At 41.5% G+C, this 21,219-nt stretch overlaps 1 protein-coding gene across 3 annotated transcripts; it reads left to right on the forward strand.

The window, feature by feature from the left end:
• Positions 1–1,470: 1,470 nt before the first annotated feature.
• On the forward strand, positions 1,471–21,185 carry LOC124045115 (tumor protein D54-like). 3 transcript variants are annotated; one of them, XR_006840790.1, is made up of 10 exons: positions 1,472–1,950; positions 3,556–3,674; positions 3,900–4,048; positions 14,705–14,752; positions 15,362–15,463; positions 18,769–18,795; positions 20,239–20,283; positions 20,379–20,443; positions 20,552–20,601; positions 20,718–21,185. XR_006840790.1 is itself a non-coding variant. In XM_046364355.1 (9 exons), exons 1-8 carry the CDS (start codon positions 1,923–1,925, stop codon positions 20,577–20,579), a joined length of 546 nt encoding a protein of 181 aa, XP_046220311.1. In that variant the 5' UTR covers positions 1,471–1,922; the 3' UTR covers positions 20,580–20,601; positions 20,718–21,185. The 3 variants fall into 3 exon arrangements, 1 of the variants encoding a protein (XP_046220311.1); XR_006840789.1 differs by having other exon boundaries at positions 1,474–1,950; positions 20,379–20,447; XM_046364355.1 differs by lacking the exon at positions 20,379–20,443 and having other exon boundaries at positions 1,471–1,950.
• Positions 21,186–21,219: the final 34 nt, after the last annotated feature.

The following is a 21,219-nucleotide window of genomic DNA, read 5'->3' on the forward strand; positions in this document are numbered from 1 at the left end:
AGCAGAAGATAAATATGATATATATATATACGTTTGTTTACACGTGTATATTTTGTGTAGCTTACTTGCCACTGTGCCACCCACAGTCCCGTTGGATTGCTTGGACGCGTCTCTGAGCAACACTTCTTCTCTTCACATTTGAACGGATGTTCTCGATATCCAGTTATTTAATACGTTTTACCAGTGCTTTCTGTTCTTGTGGTTCCGAGTGGTACCCCACACGGTCTAAGCCAAGAACCTTGACCTGATCCATATTTAGAGTGTGATGTCCATTTTATTCCGAGCACTATTCATCTATGTTTAGATGTGACGAAAAAGATCATGTTTAGGAAAATATTGTGAGCATTTGAAGAATATTATCATCATCGTGTTTTTATAGTTGTGTTGAAGGGAATTCTAAAGAGTTTTGTAATTGTCCAATGCTGTTAATTTGTGTTTACCATCATTGAATTGTGAGTGTCGATATTGGTACTTTCTAAGTCATTTCATGAGCTGGCTAGCACTACTACAGGCAGCTCTTATCCTAGAACCAGAATATACTAATGTTTTTAATAGAAATATATAGAGCGGAATATACGTCCAGTGTAACTAATACATAACTTGCCATAAACAGCCATTATCTTCATTGTTTGTTTCTTTCATTAATGCCAATTACGTGTTTCAATGGTTTACAATGATGGGTTTCTGAGCTCCTCTTGCCTGCCCTCTGCTTTTGATGGTATGGTTATTTGACCTGTGTGATCCTTTTACAATGTTTGCTGTGCCCTCCTGAGAAAAAAATTCCATAGATATACCTACCTATTATCGCTTCTTCATTGACATGTTGGAAAATGCTAATTGTTAAATGAGTTGAATGCAATGTGTTAAAAAAAAACTAAAGACTACTGGATCAATGATCAGGAAATGGTGACATAACATTTTCTTGATACAGAGAACATATAGTGTAATGATAGTGATATAGTAATTTGATGCAATTTTATTTAAGGTATCTTATTTTATCATGGTTTTGATGATGAGCGGCTATAGTTATAAATGGTATGTTGTTTTGATGTGGCCATTAAATTTTGCAATGCATGGTTTAATGGTTAAGGTCTCTTGTACATACACTTAAATATGTAGTATAAATCTTGACCTTTATGTTGTAGCATGGTAATACTTGTGTGTCTGAAAGAAAACAAAGTGGGTCATTGATCTGATTTGCTGTTGGTAAAATAAATGTTCTTGAACATTTACCTTTGTTTTGTTTATCATTTCAATTCTCATGCTATGCTGCAATTACGATATTCAAGGATCATTACGTGTCGTGCTATTACAGTAGACTGAAAACATAATATTCTACATTCAATAGGCCTATGAAATACTGTAGGCCTACTCTAGAATATGAGGTAGATGGAGACAGAGCCCGTGCTGTGGAATCTTCTCTTCAGCTCTCATTCATTTCACCACTTGATGGATATTTTACCAACGCTGAAAGATCCAGCACAGCCTGCACGGGTGGCTATTTGTGTTTCCCGCAGCAGCAGCAAAGTTGGTTCTGAATGAATTAGGATAGCCTATACTTGACAAAATAACATCGATGAACAATATGTACAATCTGTATAAAAATACATCGAATTTGTTTACTCGACAGGTGTACGCCGCCATCATCTCACACACTCACGTGCGGGATTAACTCCCATTCTTAAAACACTTAGGTGTTGAATAAACAACGCAACATAACGTTAATATTCCAATACGACTACATTATGTTCTTGATTTCCTGTATATAACTTTGGCATGTAAACCATAGCGTGATACTGAATGTGAGTATAGAGAAGCATTTGAGACATCCATTATTGAACAGTAGGGATTGGACACCATTTAGCAAAAGCTAACGATAGCACGAACACGGAAAAGAAGTGCTGGGTGAAACGGAGTTGTTCATGCCTCTGCTGATCATGAATAGGCAAGGTAAGTTACTATGGCTAGATTGTTGAATTGTTCAATGAATGGATGAATTAATGAATGACATCCTACTCTGTATCACACGGTGAGATAAAGAATACATGCCTAGATAGCCTTTCATGCTATGCGTGATTAGCCACACGCAATGTTATTGCTAGCGCTACAGGTAGGCATGGAATTCAGCACCATGGACTGCGAAATTGAGAACAACGAATGGGAGTCCTCTTGACAGCGGAGATAAAAACAAATATAAATGTGTAGAATTGAACTCTAAACGTATATATATATATATATATATATATATATATATATATATATATATATATATATATATATATATATATATATATATATATATATATACGTTTAGAGTTCAATTCTACACATTTTGCCATGGGTTGTAGAGAAAATGTTGCTGTTTTAAAGCATGTTTGCTGCAGTTCTAAACAATTTGCCTTGGTTCGGAGAGAAACATTAGCAGTTCTAGAGCTAATTTCCTGCAATTCTACAGATTTTGCCATAGGGTCTAGAGAAATGTTTGCATTGCATGTTTAATATGATATCTGACTGAGTGTGACTAACAAAATCAATGGGTGCCCTCCGGTCTATACCCGTGATTACGACAAGTTTATATTGCTGGCCGCTAGACTATCTTACCCATCTAAAAAAAACTGAGCTGACATGGGCTAATTGAGTGACTGATATTACAAGAGAAAGACTGCTGTTCCACAACCAAATTTCGAAATTGCACCTTGTGCATTTTACTATTCTAACTCTCAGCAGTAAGTTGGTATTGGTATTTTGGTATTTTATGAGGGTCCCCATTAGCTAATGCAAAAGTACACGAATCAAAAAACATGATACAGAATGACATAATACAGAACATCAATAGACAAGGACAGAACCACATAATCAATTCATGCACACAAACTATCTAGGTCAAATAGGGGAGAGGTGTGCCTCGAGGTGTTGCTTTATCTGTTTTTTGAAACCCTTTGCTGTTTATTTGAGCAATATGAGATGGAAGGAAGTTCCATGCAATAAGGGCTCTATGTAATACGGTACGCTTTCTTGAATTTGTTCTGGATTTCGGGACTGTGAAAAGACCCCTGGTGGCATGTCTGGTGGGATAAGTGTGTGTGTCAGAGCTGTGTGTAAGTTGACTATGCAAATAATTTGGTATTTTCAACACATTGTTTCTTATAAAAAGAAGAAGTGATGCAGTCAGTCTTTCCTCAACTCTTAGCCAACAGAGACTGGCATGCATAAATAGCACTGGCATGCTATTTATTTCAGCCCTCTGATTACAATCAAGAGCTAAATGTGCCACTCTCTTCTGGGCCAGCTGCAGCTTAACTAAGTCTTTCTTTCTGCACTGGACCACAAGACTGGACAATAATCAAGATTAGGCAAAACTAGAGCCTGCAGAACTTGCTTTTGGATTGTGGTGTCAAAAAAGCAGAGCATCTCTTTAGTTGAGACTAGTTGACGAAATGAAGATGAACTGCCAGTAGAGCAGTAATTTATGTCAACAACTGAACATTTATGAAGTCACAGTTCGAGCATTGACATGGGTATGCATTGTAGACAGTAACATCTATCCTTTCAAAGGTTACAGTGGGGAAAATGTTTCACCAAGGAACATTTCCATTGGAATATCAGGAATTGGAAGTCCGACTAACGGTCTATCAGAGGAGGATGAGTTTGATTTAAAGATGGAGCTGGCAAAGGTATTACTCTCTCTGTGTCTGTCCAACTTCGCCCTTTTGTCCCATTCTTCATGTTGTCAAACATTGTCATATTCATTTATGTTGAATCTGTCTCTTAGCATAATAGTTCGTTCAGATTTTGATTTGCACCCAAATTAATGGAAAAAGACAAGTCATAGAAAATCCACAATTTATTATTTTTACTCTGAACGTTGTAAACCTTTCTGTCATTTTTTTTCTGCTCAGACGGAGGATGAAATACAGACTTTGCGGCAGGTACTCTTGGCCAAAGAGAAATATGCAATGGACATCAGGAGGCAGCTGGGTACTGGCCCCTTCAGTGAGATTAAACAAAACCTGTCCAAAGGCTGGCAGGAAGTCCAGACCTCCAATGCGTAAGTACTTCCACCTGTGAGATGCCCTCATGATGTCACACAACACTCCTGCTTCTTCAACCGCCTATACAACATCAGAAATGTATTAAAGTAACCCGAGGCATTATAAAGACTAAATTATCCATCTAAACAAAGTTAGCTGACATGGGCTGATTGAGTGACTGTCACTGAATTACAAAACAAGCTTGACAATAATACATCATAATTAGTATCAGAATAGTAGTAATAATAATAATAATTTGGTGGGTACTGGCAAAGACCAAAGCTGGCAGGAGTTCCGTTGAGGACATTGGTGTCTCTCTATCACACGTGAATGATCTTTTAAACAAACAAATAGAGACCTACAAGCAGTTGTTACAACAACAAGAAAATAGCTTCAAGTGTTTTGTCCAAATACTCGTGGATTCTACTAATAAAATAATGGACGACCTGACCAGAGAGGTCCAGGACCTGAAGAACATTTTGCAGTTCTCCCATGGTCAGCTCGATGAGTTGATGACAGCAATCTGTAAGTCATTGAGAGAGGACATCAGTTCAAGGCAGAATAACATGGTTGTGGACGGAATTGCAGAATCTCCACATGAGACCTGGACGGAGACTGAGGACAAAGTGAGGGAAATGATCTCAGGAAGATTGAGGTGGAGCGCACCCACGGGACAGGAAAACCCGGCCCCGGCCCAGGTGATAGGCCCAGGCCGATAGTGGTCAAGTTCCTGAGGTTCAAGGACAAGGTAGCTGTTCTAGAAAGAGCGAAGAACTTGAGAGGAACGTATATCTTAGGAAATAGGTAACTGAGATAACTGATCCCAGCCATGAAAGCTGCCAGAGCGCGTGGGGACATTGCTTACATCCGCTATGACAGGCTCATTGTCCACCCTCCCTCCCTCCCAGAAGCCTGGAAGGGATGATAGAGTCAAGCCTATGGGTTCGTAGCTTCAACCCCACAACACACACACACCAAGTGATTAATGCACTCCTGAATGTATATTTTGTTCTCTTGCTTTGTTTGCTCTTTTCAGTATTATGTCTATCTCTGATAAGCTACCCAGGAAAGGGATGAAAATAGCCCATATTAATATATGTAGCCTTAGAAATAAGGTTCATGAAATCCATAACTTGCTAACATCAGATGACATTCATATATTAGCAATTTCTGAGACTCACTTAGATAATTCATTTGATGATACATCAGTAGCAATACAAGGATATAACATGTATAGAAGAGACAGAAATGTTTATGGGGGAGGAGTTGCTGTATATATTCAGAGCCATATCCCTGTAATTCTTAGAGAAGCTCTTATGTCAAGTGTTATTGAAGTGTTTTTGTTGCAGGTTCACTTGGCACATCGAAAGCCTTTTCTTTTGGGGTGTTGCTATAGGCTACCAAGTGCTAACAGTCAGTATCTAAATAATGTGTGAAATGCTTGATACTGTATGTGATATAAACAGAGAGGTCTACTGAATATTGACTGGTTTTCATCAAGTTGTCCGCTCAAGAGGAAGCTTCTTACTGTGACCAGTGTCTGTAATCTGGTTCAGGTTATTAATCAACCTACCAGGGTGTTTACAAACACTACAGGAACAAGATCATCCACATGTATTGATCACATTTTTACTAATACTGCAGAACTTTGTTCTAAAGCTGTATCCGTACCCATTGGATGCAGTGATCACAATATAGTGGCTATATCCAGGAAAGCCAAAGTTCCAACAGCTGGGCCTAAAATAGTGTGTAAGAGATCATACAACAATTTTGCTGTGACTCTTATGTGGATGATGTTAAAAATATTTGTTGGTCTGATGTGATTAATGAGGAGCATCCAGACGCTGCACTTGATGCATTTATGAAATTTCTTCTTCCAATTATTGATAAACATGCACCTATTAATTAAGAAACTGACTGTTAGAACTGTTAAGGCTCCATGGATTGATGAGGAATTGAAAATCTGTATGGTTGAAAGAGATGGGGCAAAAGCAGTGGCTAATAAGTCTGGTGTCACGATCTTGGAAATGAGCGGATCAAGGCGCAGTGTGAGTATAGTTCCACATATATATTTTAGTGAAACTAACAAAACAAAACAACAAAATGTACAAAGACCGTGAGGACGTAGTGCCCAAACACACTAACCAACAATCAATATCCCACAAAACACAGGTGGGGAAATAGCTACCTAAATATGATCCCCAATCAGAGGTAACGATAAACAGCTGCCTCTGATTGGGAACCATATTAGCACCAACTAGTCACGCCCTGACCTACTACACCATAAAGAACTAAGGGCTCTCTATGGTCAGGGCGTGACATCTGGCTGCACATCTGACGGGCTTACTTACTGCAAATTGAGAAATTATGTGACTAAACTCAATAAAAAGAAGAAGAAACTATTATGAAGCCAAGATCAATGATATAAAAAATGTGGGGGAAAAATCTTTGGAGTACTTTAAATGAAATTATGGTCAGAAAGACAATTTCAGCTCCATCTTTCATTGAATCAGATGGCTTATTCATCACAAAACCATTTGATGTTGCCAATTATTTTAATGATTATTTCATTGTCGAAGTGGGCAAACTTAGGCAGGAAATGCCAACATCAAACAAGTGAGAAATTGTATTCATGCATAAAAAAAAAATTATGAAAGAAAAGCATTGCACGTTTTAATTTTGTAAAGTTAGTGTGGGAGAGGTGGAAAAATGATTGCTATCGATAAATAATGACAAACCTCCTGGCATTGACAACTTAGATGGAAAGCTACTGAGGATGGTAGCTGACTCTATAGCCACTCCTATCTGTCATATCTTTAATCTGAGCCTAGCGGAAAGTATTTGTCCTCAGGCCTGGAGGGAAGCCAAAGTAATTCCGCTACCCAAGAGTGGTAAAGCGCCTTTACTGGTTCTAACAGCAGACCTATGAGCTTGCTGTCAGCTCTTAGCAAACTGTTGGAAACAATGGTGTTTGACCAAATACGATGCTATTTCTCTGTAAACAAATTAACAACAGACTTTCAGCACGCTTATAGAGAAGGGCACTCAACATGTACTGCACTGACACAAATGACTGATGATTGGTTGAAATAAATTGATAATAATAAGATTGTGGGAGCTGTACTGTTAGATTTCAGTGCAACTTTTGATATTATTGACCCTAACCTGTTGTTGAAAAAAACACGTGTTATTGTTATGCAGGTGAGTGAGGACCCAAAAGCGATATAACGGAAACAGAGTCTTTTAATGTCCAAACAGGGAAAACATAAATCCTCAATCATTACAGGGGAAGTCCAAACAGGGAAAACACAAATCCTCTAGTTTAACAGGAGAGTCCCCCTTCTAGTTGTTGAGGAGAGTTGCAGGGCTAGCGGCAACAGACTGCAGGTCCCTTCGGGTAGGCGCGGGCCGTAGAGGATAGAGACACCTGCTCACACGTAGTATCTGATGACGAGGCAGAATACAACTGGATGGAACAAAAGCAAAGCAAACAGCAAACAAGAATCCGACAAGGACAGAAGCAGAACTTAATCAGAGACTTAATCAGAGGGCAAAATAGGGGACAGGTGTGAAAGAGTAAACGAGGTCGTTAGGAGAATGAGGAACAGCTGGGAGCAGGAACGGAACGATAGAGAGAGAGAGGAATAGAGAGAGAGAAAGAAACCTAATAAGACCAGCAGGGGGAAACGAAGAGAAGAGAAAGCACAGGGACAAGACATGACAATACAATACATGACAGTACCCCCCCACTCACCGAGCGCCTCCTGGCACACTCGAGGAGGAAACCTGGCGGCAACGGAGGAAATCATCGATCAGCGAACGGTCCAGCACGTCCCGAGATGGAACCCAACTCCTCTCCTCAGGACCGTAACGGGAAACGATGAAGAGGGAATCTAGTGCAATTACTATTATAAAAATGAGACACGGGTAGAGAACTGTAAGAGTTTGAGCAATCAGGACCAAACAGGCCAGGAGAGTAACAACTAGGGACAGACTGAGACACAGCAAGGCTAAGACCAGGAACAGGAGAGAGGCGGTGGCTGTGGACAGACTGAGACACAGCAAGTGCAGGAGCAGGACCAGGAGAGATGCGGTGGCTGGGGACAGACTGAGACACAGCAAGGGCAGGAAAGAAGCGGTGGCAGGGGACAGACTGAGACACAGCAAGGGCAGGAGAGATGCGGTGGCTGGGGACAGACTGAGACACAGCAAGGCCAGGAGCAGGACCAGGAGAGATGCGGTGTCTGGGGACAGACTTAGACACAGCAAGGCCAGGAGCAGAAGCAAGAAGAGAGTTACCGGACTTAGTCTGCGCGCAGTCCGAACAAGCAGCCACGAAACGACGCGTATCACGCTCCTGAGTGGGCCACCAAAAACGCTGGCGAAAAGAAGCAAGCGTACCCCGAACGCCGAGGTGGCCGGCTGACTTGGCAGAGTGAGCCCACTGAAGAACGGCCAGACGAGTAGGAACGGGAACGAAAAGAAGGTTCCTAGGACAAGCGCACGGAGAAGGAGTGTGAGTGAGTGCTTGCTTAACCTGCCTCTCAATTCCCCAGACAGTCAACCCGACAACACGCCCCTCAGGGAATCTCCCCTCGGGGTCGGTGGAGGCTACTGAAGAACTGAAGAGACGGGATAAAGCATCAGGCTTGGTGTTCCTTGAGCCCGGACGATAAGAAATAACGAACTCGAAATGAGTGAAATACAGCGCCCAACGAGCCTGACGCGCATTAAGTCGTTTGGCAGAATGGATGTACTCAAGGTTCTTATGGTCAGTCCAAACGACAAAAGGAACGGTCGCCCCCTCCAACCACTGTCGCCATTCGCCTAGGGCTAAGCGGATGGCGAGCAGTTCGCGGTTAGCCACATCATAATTACGTTCCGACGGCGACAGGCAATGAGAAAAATACGCGCAAGGGTGGACCTTATCGTCAGAATGGGAGCGCTGGGACAGAATGGCTCCCACGCCCACCTCTGACGCGTCTACCTCGACAATGAACTCTTTAGTGACGTCAGGTGTAACAAGGATAGGAGCGGATGTAAAACGCTTCTTGAGGAGATCAAAAGCTCCCTGGGCGGAAACGGACCACTTAAAGCACGTCTTGACAGAAGTAAGGGCTGTGAGAGGAGCTGCCACTCGACCGAAATTACGAATGAAACGCCGATAGAAATTCGCGAAACCGAGAAAGCGCTGCAGTTCGACACGTGACTTAGGGACGGGCCAATCGCTGACAGCATGGACCCTAGCGGGATCCATCTGAATGCCTTCAGCGGAAATAACAGAACCGAGAAAAGTGACGGAGGAGACATGAAAAGCGCACTTCTCAGCCTTCACATAAAGACAATTCTCTAAAAGGCGCTGGAGGACACGTCGAACGTGCTGAACATGAATCTGGAGTGACGGTGAAAAAATCAGGATCTCGTCAAGGTAAACAAAAACAAAGATGTTCAGCATGTCACTCAGTACATCATTCACTAATGCCTGAAAGACAGCTGGAGCATTAGCGAGACCGAACGGCAGAACCCGGTATTCAAAATGCCCTAACGGAGTGTTAAACACCGTTTTCCACTCGTCCCCCTCCCTGATGCGCACGAGATGGTAAGCGTTACGAAGGTCCAACTTAGTAAAGAACCTGGCTCCCTGCAGAATCTCGAAAACTGAAGACATAAGGGGAAGCGGATAACAATTCTTAACCGTTATGTCATTCAGCCCTCGATAATCCACGCAGGGGCGCAGAGTCCCGTCCTCTTCCTTAACAAAAAAGAACCCCGCTTCGGCGGGAGAGGAGGAAGGGACCACGGTACCGGTGTCGAGAGCTACAGACAAATAATCTTCGAGAGCCTTACGTTCGGTAGCTGACAGAGAGTCTAGTCTACCCCGTGGGGGAGTAGTACCCGGAAGGAGATCAATACAACAATCATACGACCGGTGAGGAGGAAGGGAGGTGGCCCTGGACCGACTGAAGACCGTGCGCAGATCATGATATTCCTCCGGCACCCCTGTCAAATCACCAGGCTCCTCCTGTGAAGAGGGGGCAGAAGAAACAGGAGGAATAGCAGACACTAAACACTTAACATGACAAGAGACGTTCCAGGAGAGGATAGAATTACTAGACCAATTAATAGAAGGATTATGACACACTAGCCAGGGATGGCCCAAAACAACAGGTGTAAAAGGTGAACAAAAAATCAAAAAAGAAATGGTTTCACTATGATTACCAGAGACAGTGAGGGTTAAAGGTAGCGTTTCACGCTGAATCCTGGGGAGAGGACTACCATCCAAGGCGAACATAGCCGTGGGCTCCCCTAACTGCCTGAGAGGAATGTCATGTTCCCGAGCCCAGGCTTCGTCCATAAAACAGCCCTCCGCCCCAGAGTCTATTAATGCACTGCAGGAAGCTGCCGAACCGGTCCAGCGTAGAAAGACCGACAAGGTAGTACAGGAACTTGACGGAGAGACCAGAGTAGTAGCGCTCGCCAGTAGCCCTCCGCTTACTGATGAGCTCTGGCCTTTTACTGGACATGAAATGACAAAATGACCAGCGGAACCGCAATAGAGACAGAGGCGGTTGGTGATTCTCCGTTCCCTCTCCTTAGTCGAGATGCGAATACCCCCCAGCTGCATGGGCTCAACACCTGAGCCAGTGGGGGGAGATGGTAGAGATGCGGAGAGGGGGGACACTGTTAACGCGAGCTCTCTTCCATGAGCTCGGTGACGAAGATCTACCCATCGTTCTATGCGAATGGCGAGTTCAATCAAAGAATCCACGCTGGAAGGAACCTCCCGGGAGAGAATCTCATCCTTAACCTCAGCGTGGAGACCCTCCAGAAAACGAGCGAGCAACGCCGGCTCGTTCCAGTCACTGGAGGCAGCAAGAGTGCGAAACTCTATAGAGTAATCCGTTATGGATCGATTACCTTGACATAGGGAAGACAGGGCCCAGGAAGCTTCTTTCCCAAAAACAGAACGATCAAAAACCTGTATCATCTCCTCCTTAAAGTTCTGATACTGGTTAGTACACTCAGCCCTTGCCTCCCAGATAGCCGTGCCCCACTCACGAGCCCGTCCAGTAAGGAGAGATATGACGTAGGCGATACGAGCAGTACCCCTGGAGTACGTGTTGGGCTGGAGAGAGAACACAATATCACACTGGGTAAGGAACGAGCGACATTCAGTGGGCTCCCCAGAGTAACACGGTGGGTTATTAATTCTGGGCTCCGGAGACCCGGAAGCCCAGGAGGTAACCGGTGGATCGAGGCGGAGATTGTGAATATCCTCCGAGAGGCCGGAGACTTGGGCGGCCAGGGTCTCAACGGCATGTCGAGCAGCAGACTATTCCTGTTCGTGTCTGCCTAGCATCGCTCCCTGGAACTCGACGGCTGAGTGGAGAGAATCCGAAATCGCTGGGTCCATTCTTGGTCGGATTCTTCTGTTATGCAGGTGAGTGAGGACCCAAAAGCGATATAACGGAAACAGAGTCTTTTAATGTCCAAACAGGGAAAACATAAATCCTCAATCATTACAGGGGAAGTCCAAACAGGGAAAACACAAATCCTCTAGTTTAACAGGAGAGTCCCCCTTCTAGTTGTTGAGGAGAGTTGCAGGGCTAGCGGCAACCGACTGCAGGTCCCTTCGGGTAGGCGCGGGCCGTAGAGGATAGAGACACCTGCTCACACGTAGTATCTGATGACGAGGCAGAATACAACTGGACGGAACAAAAGCAAAGCAAACAGCAAACAAGAATCCGACAAGGACAGAAGCAGAAACAGAGAGAGAAATAGAGACTTAATCAGAGGGCAAAATAGGGGACAGGTGTGAAAGAGTAAATGAGGTCCTTAGGAGAATGAGGAACAGCTGGGAGCAGGAACGGAACGATAGAGAGAGAGAGGAATAGAGAGAGAGAAAGAAACCTAATAAGACCAGCAGGGGGAAACGAAGAGAAGAGAAAGCACAGGGACAAGACATGACAATACAATACATGACAGTTATGGCTTTTTAACCTCAGCTCTGAATCCACAATATGGCAATCTATCTAATAAAACTCAGAGGGTTTTCTTCAATGGAAGCTTCTCTAATGTCAAACATGTAAAGTGTGGTGTACCGCAGTGAAGCTCTCTAGGCCCTCTACACTTTTTTTCTTTTTACCAATGACCTGCCACTGGCATTAAACAAAGCATGTGTGTCCATGTATGCTGATGATTCAACCATTTACGCATCACAGCTAATGAAGTCACTGAAACTCTTAAAAAAGAGTTTAAGTCTGTGGAATCACTACTACTACACGCTTTGCTCTTGATTGTAATCAGAGGGCTGATATAAACACTATGCATGCCAGTCTCTCTTGGCTAAGAGTTGAGGAGAGACTGACTGCATCACTTCTTCTTTTATAAGAAACATTAATGTGTTGAAAATCCCAAATTGTTTGATAAGTCAACTAACACACAGCTCTAACAAACACACACTTATCCCACCAGACATGCCACCAGGGGTCTTTTCACAGTCCCGAAATCCTGAACAAATTCAAGAAAGAGTACCATATTATATAGAGCCTGTAACGGCGTTCGTCTGTTGAAAGAAGAGAGTCGGACCGAAATGCAGCGTGTAGGTTACTCATGACTTTAATGAAAGAATCGCGGTACATGAAATAACTTAAAGACGAAAACAACAAACGGAACTTGAAACTAATTACAGCCTATCTGGTGAATACTACACAAAGACAGGAACAATCACCCACGAAATACAAAGCGAAACCATGGCTCCCTAAATACGGTTCCCAATCAGAGACAACGATAAGCACCTGACTCTGATTGAGAATCAGGCAGCCAAGCCTAACAACACCCCTAATCAGCCGCGATCCCAACTAATACAAACCCCAATACGAAAACAACATATAAACCCATGTCACACCCTGGCCTACCCAAACATATAACAAAAACACAAAATACAATTACCAAGGCGTGACAGAGCCCTTATTGCATGGAACTTCCTTCCATCTCATATTGCTTAAATAAACGGCAAACCTGGTTTCAAAAAACAGATAAAGCAACACCTCGCGGCACAACGCCTCTCCCCATATTTGACCTAGATAGTTTATGTGTATGCATTGATATGTAGGCTATGTGGGCCTTTAAAAAAAATGTAGTTCTGTCCTTGAGCCGTTCTTGTCTATTGATGTTCTGTATTATGTCATTCTGCATTATGTTTCATGTTTTGTGTGGACCCCAGGAAGAGTAGTTGCTGCTTTTGCAACAGCTAATGGGGATCCTAATCAAATATCATATACATATACTGTACACTGCAACAACAACAAAAAATCTGTCAATTTAAATACGTTCATTATGCCCTAATCTATAGATTTCATATGCCTGGGAATACAGATATGCATCTGTTGGTCACAGATACCTTTTAAACAAATAAGAGCCGTGGATCAGAAAACCAGTCAGTATCTGGTTGGACCACCATTTGCCTCATGGAGTGCAACAGACACAGCTTCTTCACATAGAGTTGATAAGTCTGTTGATTGTGGACTGTGAAATGTTGTCCCACTCCTCTTCAATGGCTGTGCGAAGTTGCTGGATATTGGTGGGAACTGGAACACACTGTCGTACATGTCGATCCAGAGCATCCCAAACATGCTCAATGGGTGACAAGTCTGGTGAGTGTGCAGGCCATGGAAGAACTGGGACATTTTCAGCTCCCAGGAATTGTGTACAGATCCTTGCGACATGGGGCTGTGCATTATCGTGCTGAAACATGAGGTGGCACGACAATGGGCCTCTGGATCTCGTCACGGTATCTTTGCTCATTCAAATTGCCATTGATAAAATGCAGTTGTGTTAGTTGTCCATAGCTTATGCTTGGTCATACCATAACCACACCGCCACCATGGGGCACTCTGTTCACAATGTTGGCATCAGGAAACCGTTCGCCCACACGACGCCATACACTCTGTCTGCCATCTGCCCGGTACAGTTAAAACCGGGATTCATCCGTGAAGAGCGCACTTCTCCAGCGTGCCAGTGGCCGTCGAAGGTGAGAATTTGCCCACTGAAGTCGAACTGCAGTCAGGTCAAGATCCTGGTGAGGATAACGAGCACCCAGATCAGCTTCCCTAAGATGGCTTATGGTAGAGAAATGAACATTCAACATTTATGAGAAATAAGCTTTTTGTGCGTATGGACCATTTCTGGGATCTTTTATTTCAGCTCAGGAAACATTGGACCAACACTTCACATGTTGCATTTCTTTTTCTGTTCAGTATATTTGTCATATTTCACACATGTACTTGTGTATAATTGTGTATAATATGCATTTGTAAATTGGAAATGTGTTTTATCCCAACTCCCCCTGAGACACTATCAGATTTGAAGGCATTCAAAAACTGTAGATAGACTTCAAACTAATAGAGAGCCTTTGCAAATGAAGCAGGGCAGATTTGACTCTGACTTAATGTGAGTAAAAGTTGGTCAAAGGTGAACCAAGCCTGCCAAAGCAGCTATTGCATCTATTATTATTTCTGGCAGAATGTTGTAGAAAAGCATACAATGTCAGCACCCTGTTTTTGCCTGGCATAATACCTACAGTACATAATCCTGAAATGCATGCTCATCTTCAGTACTTAATGCTTTCTCTAAGATGGAGCTCTGATGATAATGTACCTCTGTATTTACAGATATCTGACAGCCTCAGCTACTCTGGAAGACATCAGCCGATCTAACGTGTGAGTGGTCACTATCCATTATATATGTGAATTTAACCAAGACGGGCTTTGCTAAAAGGGTTCTTGTTCTATGTTGTTCTAAGCTCTATGTTGGAACAGCTGATGGGATTTTAAGGTCAGCTGGATCAGAGGCCTGTTAATAGCCTGTCCAATAGCCTTTCTTAACATTGGCAGCAGCATTAACAACAGGCTGTGGCTGGCCTGGCCGGGGAGGGAGCACTTTACTTGGTGAAAACAGAGGGGGTGGGGGGAATCTGGCTATCTGCACAGGGTGACTACGAAGGTGCTGATGGCTCATGTTTTGGGGTTTCACCTATCATGCTTCAACCAGTCCATCCGTGCTCATAGCATGTGTCCTCCTGCTGATGCTGTGGTGGAACACAGCAAGCTCGTCACTGTGAAAAGGAGGATCCAAGAAAGTGGATGGGCCAATATGCAAATGAAGTCCTCGCGTAGGGTGTACTTTGAACAAACCTCGGTGACATAAGTTACGTTTTGCCCTTTCCCCCTTGATATACTATAGTAGTCATGCCGACTGATTGGTAGTCAAAATATAAACTTCCTGTCTTTTCTAGATCTCCGACTCTCTCTCTTGCTTTCTGTGACTAGGTATAAGAGGACCCAGGAGAGTATCTCTAATGCAGGACAGATGACCAGTGCTGCCCTGTCCACAGTGGGTGTGGCCATTACAAGGAGACTTGGGGACATGAGGTACCCTCAGCTCAACAGTATATATATACAGAACCATTCAAAAGTTTGGACACCCCTACTCATTACAGGGTTTTTCCTCATTTTTCCTATTTTCTACATTGTAGAATAATAGTGAATAACTATGAAATAGCACAAATGGAATCATCTATTAACCAAAAAAATGTTGTGACAAAGTATGGGTGGTATACAGAAGATAGCCCTATTTGGTAAAAGACCAAGTCTGACGTGGCAGCGTAGGCATAGTTTGTTGCATGTATTAATCACAACAATTGAGGATTGGCTGATAACTACGAAACAAACATTCTGGATAATATTGAGAATCTGGAACTATTTATTGATCCATATTTGTATATGCTTGAAAAAGAAACGCATACATCGAAGTGAACAACAGAGTATATCTTTCCTCGAGTTCTACAAGCGAAACTGATGGGAAGCCGCCGCCAAAACTTCAAAATGTCACATTGGGAGGGGGACGATTTTATAACTGTCTCCAGAAGATAGAGCCGTACTTACAAGCATGAGCGAGCAGTTCAAAAAAATTGTATATTGCCTGGGTTACTGGGGGAGTTTGAGGCCTTAAAAATAAGAATGGATTACAGTAATAAAATGAAATAAGAGTGGAAAATAAGATATTGAAAACTGCCGTGGACTCCCTAGAAGACACTACAGAGAGGCTACGGTATGATAATAAAACAATGAAAGCCGAATTACTTGATCTAAAGTGCAGAAGTATGAAAAATAATAATGGGAATAAAAGGAGGATGAACACAAATTATTTGTCAACGGAGGAAAAATCAAGGTGTTCAGGAAAAGTAATCTCAACATGACGGACGAACAGGTGGAAACAATTGATTTTCAGAGGAAAGGGCAGAGCAAAGGGAAGGCCCCGTCCGATTGTAGCTATGCTGAGCCACCTCAAAAGGGAAATTGCTTTGTTACAACAGGTTAGAGGATTGAATAACACCTCATTCTCTATTGATGAACAATTTCCCCATAAAATAGTGGAGAGACGACGTGCCCTGTACCCCACTTTCAAACGGCTCCGAGAAGTGAAGCGGAATGTTCGTCTAGTGGTCAATAGATTATATGTAAACAACCAAATGTTCAAGGACTCTAAGATTACAACGTGGCTGTGAGTGATTAGCTACCTCCTGTTGAAGTAGTCCCCGATAGATATTTGCACCGCGTTAAATAGTACACAACTTTTTTTTTTGCATGAACAACTTTTTTTATTCATGCAGTATGGAACTGTGGACTTAAAATAAGGTTGGACTTATGGTAATGCAGAATGGGTATGATGAACTTATCCCTTTTCTATATGGACTTAATATCAGGTTTTGATTTAGGGGAAGGCAAAGATGGGTAAGGCTGACCTTTTTTCTTTATGATTGATTTACTTATTTAATTTGAAGATTGTACATTAGAAATACCAAGGTTGTTTTTTTAACTTGATATGATATGGCCTAATTGTAGAGGTCGTGTATATTATGACTTAAAATATGTTATTGTTCGCTGATGTGAATTAGAATGAATAGCTGTTGAGATAAAACGTAATAAATATGAATAGATTTATTATAGGGCAATGATAAAGGACAATATCATTAAAAACCTGCCTAGGTTCTCTATTGGAATAGGCCTATATGATCCTAAAATAATTGGTGTCATTTGCCTTTTACATTTAAAAAATAAATCTCATTATAAAAAATGTAAATGATGATTATTGTTCCGTTACCCACCAGCAAATGGATTAGGTATCGTCAACAGGGTTGTTGTCTCTATTAGTGTGGTGGGCTGGTTAACACGGGGATAAACTGATTCAAGTTAACGGTAGAACACTTCTCTAAGCGAGAGAGAGGTATATTATATATTTCTATATAAGCTATTTATGCTACCTTTTTATATTCTTGATCGTAACGATATAGGCCTAGGTGTATAACAGCCGAGGTGCTAGAGCAACAACCCTGTAATAAAAAACAAAATGTTCTTGGCCATCGTGCCATGGCTGTGTCAGTCGATTGTAAATTAAACTTGGGTATTCATGTTTTTGCTTTTTGAAAGAAAAGCAAAAAAAAATGGTCTGTTAAAATAACATCAAATTGATTAGAAATACAGTATTAGACATTGTTAATGTGGTAAATGACTATTGTAGCTGAAAGGCTGATTTTTTAAAATGGAATATCTACGTAGGCTTACAGAGGCCAAATATCAGCTACCATCACTCCTGTGTTCCAATGGCACATTGTATTAGCTAATCCAAGTTTATCTTATAAGTTTTATTGATCTTTATGTCACAGTTATGAGTGAAGAGGTGTGGAGTCAGGCGCAGAGAGCAAAGATGTGGGAAAAACAACACGCTTTAATGTCCCGAAACAATACATGTACAAAGTGAAAATACAAATGAAGAGAAATATAACCGGACAGCGTGTAACCCAAAATACAACAAAATACACTCAACCAACAAAACAGACGAACAAGCCCGCACGAAACAGAAGCGGGCTAAACAGACTATATATACCCTATCCTAACAATCAAACTAGAAACAGGTGCTACCAATTAGACAAAACTAAACGAACACAGAACAACGGATCGGCGATAGCTAGTAGACCAGCGACGACGACCGCCGAGCGCCACCCGAACAAGAAGGGGAGTCACCTTCGGTAATATTTGTGACACTTTAGAAACCCCTTTTGAAATGTTGTTAGCACAGCTGAAAATTGTTGTTCTGATTTAAAGAAGCAATACAACTGACATTCAAAATGTAACAAGTACTTTTGTGTGTCAGGGCAAATGTATTCATGCAGTAAAAAGGTTATAATTTTCTTTAGGAATGTAGTGAAGTAAAGTTGTCAAAAATAAATATTTAAGTACAGATACCCCCCAAAATTCTTAAGTAGTACATTCCAGTATTTTTACTTAAGTACTTTACACCACTACCCTTCTCAGGACACATTGTTGAGGACAAAGGTTTCTTCTTGTACCTTTGTTTACGCAATCACAGGGAGAAATTCAACAGCCTTAATCGAATCAGACCAGTCGGTCTTAATTGGCAACATTATCCCTTTATCTACTTTACTGTTCCTTCATAGCCTTTAAATTGAGCCTGCGTAAAGGATAGCTGTCGCTGTGATGCATTTTTGCTTGCCATTAATTGTTGAAGTAATTTTTTTATATACACACACACACACTCTTCTCACTCATACAGCGCACTGTCAATATTTACACCTCCATGTGGCCTCTTGATTACTTTATCTGACCATCTTTCTTTCCCCATCTCTTTCCTGGAATGCTGCCCATTAACCGGACAGGGCACTGCCTTTGCCAAGCCCACCTCGGTAAGGATAGTAGGAGTTTCCTGGCCTTGTGATAGTGAAAAACCTTGATTTCGATGTGATATATTCGATGTGATATATTAAGCTGCTACTGATCTTATCTGTTTTTCTTGCTCATGTGCTATATACTACTATACTACATGATGTACTACTATACTACATACTGTACTACTACTGTATACTACATGTTGTACTGCTATACTACATGTTGTACTGCTATACTACATGATGCACTACTATACTACATGATGTACTCTTCTACTACTTACTATACTACATGATGCATTCTTATACTACATACTGTACTACTACTGTATACTACATGTTGTACTGCTATACTACATGATGCACTACTATACTACATGATGCATTCTTATACTACATACTGTACTACTACTCTGTATACTACATGATGCACTCCTATACTACATGATGCATTCTTATACTACATACTGTACTACTACTGTATACTACATGATGCACTCCTATACTACATGATGCACTTCTATACTACATGATGTACTCTTCTACTACATACTGTACTACTACTGTATACTACATGATGTACTCCTATACTACATGATGCACTCCTATACTACATGATGCATTCTTATACTACATACTGTACTACTACTACTGTATACTACATGCTGTACTGCTATACTACATGATGCACTTCTATACTACATGATGTACTCTTCTACTACATACTGTACTACTACTGTATACTACATGATGCACTCCTATACTACATGATGCACTTCTATACTACATGATGTACTCTTCTACTACATACTGTACTACTACTGTATACTACATGATGCACTCCTATACTACATGATGCATTCTTATACTACATACTGTACTACTACTGTATACTACATGATGCACTCCTATACTACATGATGCATTTTTATACTACATACTGTACTACTACTGTATACTACATGTTGTACTGCTATACTACATGATTTACTACTATACTACATGATGCATTCTTATATTACATACTGTACTACTACTGTATACTACATGTTGTACTGCTATACTACATGATGCACTACTATACTACATGATGCATTCTTATACTACATACTGTACTACTACTGTATACTACATGATGCACTCCTATACTACATGATGCATTCTTATACTACATACTGTACTACTACTGTATACTACATGATGCACTCCTTTAATACATGATGCACTACTATACTACACACTGTACTACTACTGTATACTACATGCTGTACTACTTTACTGCATGTTGTACTGCTATACCAATTGTTGTACTGCTATACTACATGATCTAGTACTATATTACATGCTATACTACATGATGTACTACTATACTAGTCCTTTATACTACATGTTGTACTGCTAAACTACATGATGCTCTTACTAATCTCTCGTTGTCTCTGTTTCTGCTCTCGGACGCACCAGCCCCTCCTTGGGCCACTCCATCAGTGTCCCTGCTATGTCAATGAGGTAAAACACTGGGCACACTACTGCACTACTACTACTTTCTGCAGGAACTCCATAGGCGGTGAATGATGTTTGAATGATATTAACTTCGTCCCCAGGCTAATTGCGAACAGTGCTTGGGGAGGAAGAGTCTGGTGAACGACATTAGAATGACATTAATGCTGCAAGTAAATAAAGTTACATTTAAAGCTGAAAAACTTACTTTAACCTGAAGTGATACCTCAAAGTGATTTCCATTGTTTACGAGATGTGTCTTTCTGCCTCCTTGTAGACATTCCAATACATTCAAGTCCTTTTGAAGACATGGTGTGAAGCGTGAAGGTAAGTGTCTGTGAGAACAATCACAAACATAAAGAACAGAAAATACTGTATTTTCTCATCTTTAATATTACAACTAATTCCTCATGTCTCTACTGGTTTCTGTCTCTCCCACACAGAACAATGTGTCCAGGATTCTAGGGATTGACAGAGAGAACTCTGGGTCTGAAAGAAGCCCATCTCAGAACAGTGGTTCCCTCCAACATAATCTATTTTTCTCTCAACCATCTGTAATCTCACTACTCCCTTCATTACTTTAACCTGATGTCATGGTCCACACTACCCCTTCAAAGAGTAAACATTATGCAGGAGGTTGATAACTTGGGTATGGCTTTGACAGTGTTGGTTCCAAACTTTCATTCATTCTAAATATGAAGTAGTATTTCCAATATGTAGTTATGTATGTTGTCCAACTGTTTGAAGGAAAATGTCATTGTCATATTCTACTATTGCATTATAAGAACATAACAATCACAAATGTACAGTAATGTATTTTTGTACTTTAAGAGAATTTACAATTAAAACAAAAGTGGTCTGTTCTGATTTTGGATACTATACCTTTCTGGAAAAATAAAGAGAGAAATAAAAGTGAGTATTGTTGTTACAGTTCACAGCTATAAC

Source organism: Oncorhynchus gorbuscha, linkage group LG10 (assembly GCF_021184085.1).
Source record: "Oncorhynchus gorbuscha isolate QuinsamMale2020 ecotype Even-year linkage group LG10, OgorEven_v1.0, whole genome shotgun sequence".
NCBI lineage: Eukaryota > Metazoa > Chordata > Actinopteri > Salmoniformes > Salmonidae > Oncorhynchus > Oncorhynchus gorbuscha.